Raw genomic sequence first — 9,589 nt, forward strand, 5'->3', positions numbered from 1 at the left:
TTAGATTTTAAACCAAAGACTATAATAAGAGATGAGGAAGGACACTACATCATACTTAAAGGGTCTCTCCAACAAGAAGATCTAACAATTGTAAATACCTATGCCCCTAACCTGGGAGCAGCCAATCATATAAGCCAATTAATAACAAAAGCAAAGAAACACATCAACAATAATACAATAATAGTAGGGGACTATAACACCCCCCTCACTGAAATGGACAGATCATCTAAGCAAAAGATCAACAAGGAAATAAAGGTTTTAAATGACACACTGGACCAGATGAACTTCACAGATATATTCAGAACATTCCATCCCAAAGCAACGGAATACACATTCTTCTTGAGTGCTCACGGAACATTCTCCAGAATAGATCACATCCTGGGTCACAAATCAGGTCTCAACTGGTACCAAAAGATTGGGATCATTCCCTGCATATTTTCAGACCACAGTGCTTTGAAACTAGAATTCAATCACAAGAGGAAAGTTGGAAAGAACTCAAATACATGGAGGCTAAAAAGCATCCTACTAAAGAATGAATGAGTCAACCAGGAAATTAAAGAAGAATTAAAAAAATTCATGGAAACAAATGAAAATGAAAACACAACTGTTCAAAATCTTTGGGATTCAGCAAAGGCGGTTCTAAGAGGAAAGTATACAGCAATACAAAACTTTCTCAAGAAACAAGAAAGGTCTCAAATACACAACCTAACCCTGCTCCTAAAGGAGCTGGAGAAAGAACAGCAAAGAAAGCCTAAACCCAGCAGGGGAAGAGCAATAATAAAGATCAGAGCAGAAATCAATGAAATAGAAACCAAAAGAGCAGTAGAACAGATCAATGAAATTAGGAGCTGGTTCTTTGAAAGAATTAATAAGATTGATAAACCCCTGGCCAGACTTATCAAAAAGAAAAGAGAAATAAAATAAATAAATAAAATCATGAATGAAAGAGGAGAGATCACAACCAACACCAAAGAAATACAAACAATTATAAGAGCATATTATGAGCAACTCTATGCCAGCAAATTAAATAATCTGGAAGAATTGGATGCATTCCTAGAGATGTATAAACTACCACAACTGAACAGGAAGAAATAAAAACCTGAACAGACCCATAGCCACTAAGGAAATTGAAGCAGTAATAAAAAATCTCCCAACAAACAAGAGCCCAGGGCCAGATGGCTTCCCAGGGGAATTCTACCAAATATTTAAAGAAGAATTAATATCTATTCTCCTGAAACTGTTCCAAAAAATAGAAATGGAAGGAAAACTTCCAAACTCATTTTATGAGGCCGTCATTACTTTAATCCCCAAATCAGACAAAGACCCCATCAAAAAGGAGAACTATAGACCAATATCCCTGAGGAACATGGATGCAAAAATTCTCACCAAAATACTAGCCAATAGGATCCAACAGTACATTAAAAGGATTATTCATCATGACCAAGTGGGATTTATCCCTGGCTGTAAGGTTGGTTCAACATCCACAAATCAATCAATGTGATACAATACATGGAAAAACTTCCCATGCTCATGGATTAGAAGAACAAATATTGTGAAGATGTCAATGCTACCTAGAGCAATCTACACATTTAATGCAATCCCTATCAAAATACCATCAAGTTTTTCAAGGAAATGGAACAAATAATCCATAAAATTTGTGTGAAACCAGAAAAGACCCCGAATAGCCAGAGGAATGTTGAAAAAGAAAAGCAAAGCTGGTGGCATCACAATTCCGGACTTCCAGCTCTATTACAAAGCTGTCATCATCAAGACAGTATGGTGCTGGCACAAAAACAGACACATAGATCAATGGAACAGAATGGAGAGCCCAGAAATGGACCCTCAACTCTATGGTCAACCAATCTTCGACAAAGCAGGAAAGAGTGTCCAATGGAAAAAAGACAGTCTCTTCAACAAATGGTGTTGGGAAAATTGGACAGCCACATGCAGAAGAATGAAACTGGACCATTTCCTTACACCACACACAAAAATAGAGTCAAAATGGATGAAAGATCTAAATGTGAGACAGGAGTTCATCAAAATCCTTGAGGAGAACACAGGCAACAACCTCTTCAATCCCAGCTACAGCACCTTCTTCCTAGAAACATCGCGAAAGGCAAGGGAAGCAAGGGCAAAAATGAACTATTGGGACTTTATCAAGATAAAAAGCTTTTGCACAGCAAAAGAAATAGTCAACAAAACCAAAAGACAACCCACAGAATGGGAGAAGATATTTGCAAATGATATATCAGATAAAGGGCTAGTATCCAAAATCTATGAAGAACTTATTAAACCCAAAGAACAAATAATCGAATCAAGAAATGGGCAGAAGACATGAACAGACATTTCTGTAAAGGACATCCAAATGGCCAACAAACACATGAAAAAGTGCTCAACCTCACTCAGCATCAGGGAAATACAAACAAAACCTCAATGAGATACGACCTCACACCAGTCAGAATGGCTAAAATTAATAAGTCAGGAAGCGACAGATGTTGGCGAGGATGCGGAGAAAGGGGAACGCTCTTACACTGTTGGGGGACTGCAAGCTGGTACAGCCACTTTGGAAAGCAGTATGGAGGATCCTCAGAAAGTTGAAAATAGAGCTACCCTACAACCCAGGAATTGCACTATTGGGTATTTACCCCAAAGATACAAATGTAGGGATCCAAAGGGGCACGTGTACCCCAATGTTTATAGCAGCAATGTCCACAATAGCCAAACTATGGAAAGAGCCAAGATGTCCATCGACAGATGAATGGATAAAGAAGATGTGGTATATATACACAATGAAATATTATGTAGCCATCAGAAAATGAAATCTTGCCATTTGCAATGACATGGATAGAACTAGAGGGTATTATGCTAAGTGAAATAAGTCAATCAGAGAAAGTCAATTATCATATGATCTCACTGATATGAGGAATTTGAGAAACAAAACAGAGGATCATAGGGGAGGGAGAAATGAAACCAGGGAGGGAGACAAACCATAAGAGACTCTTAATCTCAGGAAACAAACAGGGTTGCTGGAGTAGGGGGTGGGGTGGGAGGGATGGGGTGGCTGGGTGATGGACACTGGAGAGGGTATGTACTATGGTGAGCTCTGTGAATTGTGTAAGACTGATGAATCACAAACCTGTACCCCAGCAACAAATAATACATTATATGTTAATAAAAAAATACAATAAATCCAATTGCAAAAAAAAAAAGAATTTTTACAACAATATCTAACAGAAATGAAAGTCTGGATAAATCAAACCATTTTCCAGAAAAAGGCAGATTTCTAAAATTGAACAACAAAACCCAAATATATTCAATAGAACTGTGTCTATTTTATTTTATTTATTTATTTTTTTAAACATTTTATTTATTTGACAGAGAGACACAGTGAGAGAGGGAACACAAGCAGAGGGAGTGGGAGAGGGAGAAGCAGCCTTCCCGCCAAGCAGGAGCCCGATGTGGGGCTCGATCCCAGGACCCTGGGATCATGACCTGAGCTGAAGGCAGACGCTTAACGACTGAGCCACCCAGGCACCCCAGAACTGTGTCTATTTTAATACTCTTTATGCATGAGCTCCTAAACAAGTGAAACAAATTAAAATTTCTAGGTTCTGATAGTTTTAAATATTTAAACAAATAAATTTGCTGCTGTTTAAATAATTTTGCAGCATATAAAATGAAAGAAAGCACTTGTTTTTTAAAGGTTATGCAACTTTGATATCTACATAATATGAAAGAGCACATAAAAATATTTAATTATAAACAAAATATTAAATAATGAATTCCAGCAGTACTTCAAAATCAACTTGACTTGGTCCCAACCCTATCCTAGTATCTCTGAGGTCATATGGTGTCATAATATTAATGAATAAATAAATTTTTGTAATTCACATATTAAATGGTTAAATGAGAAAGAGTGAATGATCAAATTTTTATGTCAAAAGACATTTGATAATTTTTTTTTAAAGATTTTATTTATTTATTTGACGGAGAGAGAGTACAAGCAGGGGGAGCAGCAGAGGGAGATGGAGAAGCAGGATCTCTGCTGAGCAGGGAGCCTGATGTGGGGCTTGATCCCAGGACCCTGGGATCATGACCTGAGCCCAAGGCAGAAGTTTAACTGACTGAGCCATCCAGGCACCCTGATATTTGATAATATTTAAAACCAATCCTGACAAAACTCTTCAGTGAAATTAGACTAGAAAGATTTTTTTTTTTTCCTGAAGGGAAGTGTTATGCTTAACAGGGAACAATAGGAAAATTTATTTTAAAAGCAGAAAACATATAAAATTGTCAGTCTTCATCATTTCTGGACATAGGCCATTAGGCAAAATGAATTAAAATACAACCAAAGTGAGGAGGTAAATTTTTAATTATTTATAAAGAAAAGCAAGTAAAAGGAAAAAAAAAGCTGTATCAGAGGAACACAGGAAAGTAGCTTATTGTTAATTAAATAAATCTGTTAAATGACAAAAATTCAACCAACTAGATTTTAAAGAGCCAATTGGCTTTATTAACCAATTCATGAATTGGGCAGCATCCCATCTAGCAAGTAGAAGAGAGTGCCAAAGGGCTACAGAAAAGGAGTTTTTTAAAGGTAGAGAGTTGAGTGGAAAAAAGGAAATTATTAGCAAAGAATTCACTGTTTTAGGCAAGGTTGCCCTCATAGGGAATGGAAAGGGTCAATCAGTAATTTCCTAGTGCTGACCAGGAAAGTCCCATGCTGACTGGTTAAAGGTGACATTTTCTGGGGGGTTGACACTGCAGTCAGGTGTGGTATTATGTCGTGGTTTACTGACTTGGTGCCTTAACCAAAGTGATGCCATTTGGGGCCTGTGGTTTTCTTTTTAACACATATAAAGACAGTTTTCGTGACAAAACCCAGAAATTATAGATTAAATGTTTGACTGATTTGACTACATAACCTGGAATGACAAATGAATGATACATAAATGTAAATATCTCAAGCACATCTTGAAACACTTTGAAACATATAATCAAAAGATTTATTTCTTTAATAGACTAGGATCTTTTAAATCAATAAGAATAAATTAATTCTTTACTAAAAAAAAAAAGACTAATGGAATCCAAAAAAGAGATATTTGAAATTAACAAAAAGCAAGAAAACATACAAACTTCTTTAGTAATTTTTAACCTGCCAGTAAAATACCCATGTTATGCAACATTACCCCTATCAGTTTATTAACAATTGTTTAAAAATTAACATCCGCTGTTGAGAAAAGTTTGGATACAGAATGACCCTATGTCAGAGACTGTGGTCCTCCAGAAGACACTGAAACAAAAATTTAAGTTCAAAGGTATCACTTTGAGAGGCATTCCCAGGATTCACTGGCAAGAAAACCTATTAAGTTAGACAGGAAAGTCTGGTCACCATTGTTGGAAAGTGAAACTTAGTTCTGTTGGAACTTTGAAAGACTCTGTCCAATCTATCTCAGCTTTTTCATCTAAGGGACCAGGAAATTGGGATTTCTATCCTCTCAGTTTCCATCTGTTATTTCCAGAGGGCTGCTCTCAAGAGGATTATCTGCCTGGCACGACCATCTTGCCCCCTATATGTGCGCCTAGAGAAAGCCTTGCATGAAGAATCACAGATGCTTGCAGTTCAACGTCATGAACAAGTTCTAGACCTTGATTGTCAATTAAGTGCAGATGGGACTCTAACAGTGGTCTTCCCCTCACAGTCATGCAGTACAAATAGACTTCCAGATGGCATCCATTTCTCTATCCATCTATCTGTCTATCATCTCTATCTATCTATCATCTATCTATCTATCTATCTATCATCTATCTATCTATCTATCTATCTATCATCTATCTATCATCTATCTCTCTATCATCTATCTATATCTATCATCTATCATCTATCTATCATCTATCTTCTACCTTTCATCTATCATCTATCTATCAATCTATCTAATCTATCATCTATCATTTTTTTACCTATTTGCTAGCTATCTACTACCATCTATATATCTTTGTCTATATTCCCACCATTAGGGAATTCTGCAAGTTTGTGAAATATGTGCCAATTTTGTGGTCATGTCTTTGAATCTATTATACATTATTTTTTCTTGACATTCTCTTTCTGGATTTGCTATTTCATGACCTATACAAATAAATCAGATTCATTGTTTCTTTATAATAATGGATGTTAGGGAAACCATTTTTTTAAGTCTTTATACCAATTTTCCAATTCTCTATGTTTTCTGCATGCATGTAAACATGTACCTGTTAATCTGTTAGTTACCTTTAGTCACATTTTGTGCTTCCCAAGGTGGGGGTTATTTTACCAAAATTATGTGGGACTGTTTTTTTTTTAAATTATGTATTTTCTAATCCCATGAGTATGCCATACATACATTTCTTGCAAGCACATATATTTCTACTTTTCTACATTTTATGTTTGGGAATTTCTTCCCAGCTGTAATTTTTGATGAAAGTTTCAAACTCTGACATTTCTCATCTAATGTAATCTAAAATTATTCTTCAGTGTAATTTCTTTTTTGGCCTGGCATCTTCTTACCCACAAATTATTTTGTATAATTTTAGAACAATTTGACACTTAAAAACAAATAATTTATTAGAAAATCAATACATGTATAATGTATTAACAAAAGATGTCACTATTCAAAAAGTATGCTGAGACCTAAGTCCTGCATCTTTTAATTTTTTTTTTTTTTAATGCTTTGTAATCAGTATATTAAGGAGACATTCATACATTTCATTTGCTTAATTCTGATACCCAGATTTAAGCTTGTGAACATGATTTTTAAACATACAATTAAAGCTATTCATCATAATTTGCTATACTACCAACATTAAATTACAGTTAATTCGGAGCAGAAGTTAAATGGTTTAAAGTAAGCCTGTAACATACCTAAAAAACACCTTCCAATCGCATACATGCAAATTAACGTCTCCACGTAAATGTCTCTTCACTCTAAGTTACCCTGCTCCCGAAGTCACTAGTCTGAAGCTTATCATGGTCCAAAGAGAAGGAAAAAAAGTATAACCAGGATATATATATATATATATATATATATATATATATATTTTAAAAAAAAAGATGGCACAGCAGAAGGGAATGCAGTTCTACAAGTGCAAGCCCTCAAGCAGCAGCATATGGTAAACCCCTTCTTTAGAGAGGTATCCTTTCTGTCAATGATACCACAGGCCAAATTACATAGCATGCCATCTTCAAGTAACAGTTGAGGCAATAAATGCAGAGGCATCACAATGAATCCCACTTAACTATAGACCAACACTTCTCTACAAATTCTTTGTCTGACTGCCAATTAAATACAAGTTTTAACTTCATAGCTTAACAATTAAGGGTCATACACCGAAGTCAATACATACACCCAGCATTTCAGTCTGAGCTGTTTCATATACATAGAGCTGAAATTAATTACAAGGTATGGCCTAACAATTGCTAGGGGAGATTTTTTTTTTTAAGTAGTTTTTACAAGTATTAAACTTTATCTTGCACACTGAAGTCATCATACATACAGGGCAAAGTCAGAGCTTTTATATTTGAGTTTATTCTTCATTTAACTTTTAAAACACTACTATAGTTGAATATTAAAACAAAAACAATAGCAAGTAGTGAGCTATGATTATAGTCCTTCACTCATTCACTACTGCATATAAAATGCCAGCAGTGTTATTCACTGGCCCCATTAAGAGGTCTGACACTGAACACCACCCCTGGGATGATGTTCATCATCCTCATAGGCTTCCCCATTGTAATGGCGCCGTCTTTCCTGATTTGGATCAAAGTCCACCAGTTCTACCTGGTCCATTTCATCAGTCTCTTCTACTTCTTTCCTCTCAGGTAGGAGTTTTTCCAGCAAAGAGAGTTTATCAGGAGAGAGAAAGCCATTCTCAGGAAAGTTTACCTTAAATTCGATGATTAGGCGACCCTTCTCATATGGTCTACGATAAATTGGCATGCCTTCATTTAGCACACACTTGATATCTCCATGCTTGACAATTTGACCTGGGTGAGAGGTGATGACGATGGTTCGGTTGTCAAGAGTAGATATTGGCTTTTGAAAGCCGCACAGTGCTTCAACCAGCTGTATGTCCATACACATGAAAAGGTCTTCTCCTCGCCGAGTAAAAACAGCGTGGTCCTTCTGATCTAAAACAATGATAATATCTCCTGGTTCCAGTCCTGGTTCTTGGTCTCCTTCACCATGGAATGTTATCTTCTGGCCATCCTTCATGCCTTTGTCAATATGAACTTCTAGAATCTTCTTCTCTCGAACTATCTTCCTCCCATTGCAGCTTTTACATCTATCTTTGGGACTGATCCGTTCCCCATGGCCCTGGCACTCCATGCACACAGACTGAATTTGCTGAACCATTCCAGGTCCTATCTGATGAATTCTTATTTGCATTCCAGTACCTCGGCAATTGGGACAACATTCGACTGCTCCTTTCTTACCACCTCGGCCTTCACATTTATCGCAAATCACATTCTTTTGCAGAGCTAGTTTTCGTGTTGCACCATTATATAAATCTTCTAAGGTTACTGAGAGCTGATGCACAACATTTTTACCTCTCCTTTCTCTCTGCATCCTTCCTCCTCCTCCAAAAAACATATCAAAGATGTCCATGGGGGAGCCAAAACCACCACCAGCTCCACCTTCTTTAATTGCCTGTTCTCCTCCTTTGTCATATAATTCCCTTTTCTTTGCATCAGAGAGCACTTCGTAAGCTTGAGAAATCTGTTTGAACTTCTCTCCTTCATTTGGATTCTTATCAGGGTGATACTTCAAGGCCAGTTTCCTGTAGGCCTTTTTCAATTCCTCTTGGGTGGCATTGGGTTTGACCCCCAAAACGTCATAGTAAGTGGTTTCTTTCACCATTTTCTACAGCCGGTGAGAGGGCCGAGGCCGGTGTGGGGGAGCAGGAAGGAGCGCGTTGCTGGGCGCAGCTCGGGCAGCCGCCGCTCCTCCGCGTCTCACCGAGCGTTCTGGAAAGTTCCCTTAATTTTTTTTAATCTAAGATTTTGGTTATAAAAAGAGAGTTGCTTTATTTTTTCTGTAGTTGGCATTTTTCTGTCTTTTACTTTTCTTGAATTCTGTTATTAGCCTTTTCTCCTCTGAGTTTGTTCCCTTGTTCTTCATTTTTGCAAGTTGCATTTAAATTTACTTTTGTCCTTTCTTGTCCTTTAATCAAAGTAATAGGTGTTTCTTGTACTTATTCCTAGTAACCTGACCTACTTCCCTATTTAAATTTCAGGTTTAATTGTATCAACTTTCAATTTAGCCAAGTTGATTTCTTTTTATATTTATTGTTTCTCTTAATTTATTAGTGTAGCCTTTTCTGGTACCCCTGTCTTAAAACAAAATCTTGCTTCCCTGAATTAGTTCATCTCTCAGATTCTCCTTTTTTGGAAACTGTCCCCATGTTTTCCTAAGCTTTTAATTGTTGGCATAATTGAAATTCACTTTCTTGGGGTTTCTCTTTCTCTGTCCTTTTCTTAAAAATCACAAACTTCAGGGGCGCCTGGGTGGCTCAGTTGTTAAGCGTCTGCTTGGGCTCAGGTCCTGACGAGCCC

The 9,589-nt window shown here is 36.8% G+C and overlaps 1 protein-coding gene across 1 annotated transcript; it reads right to left on the bottom strand.

Moving 5' to 3' along the window:
- Positions 1 to 7,456: 7,456 nt before the first annotated feature.
- On the bottom strand, positions 7,457 to 9,003 carry LOC123841213 (dnaJ homolog subfamily A member 1). Its single transcript, XM_064586842.1, has one exon. It carries the CDS (start codon positions 8,892 to 8,894, stop codon positions 7,701 to 7,703), a length of 1,194 nt encoding a protein of 397 aa, XP_064442912.1. The 5' UTR covers positions 8,895 to 9,003; the 3' UTR covers positions 7,457 to 7,700.
- Positions 9,004 to 9,589: the final 586 nt, after the last annotated feature.

The sequence above is a fragment of the Mirounga angustirostris genome, unplaced genomic scaffold, assembly GCF_029215605.1.
Source record: "Mirounga angustirostris isolate CCGP_5_RB_7025 unplaced genomic scaffold, mMirAng1.0.hap1 SCAF_3, whole genome shotgun sequence".
NCBI lineage: Eukaryota > Metazoa > Chordata > Mammalia > Carnivora > Phocidae > Mirounga > Mirounga angustirostris.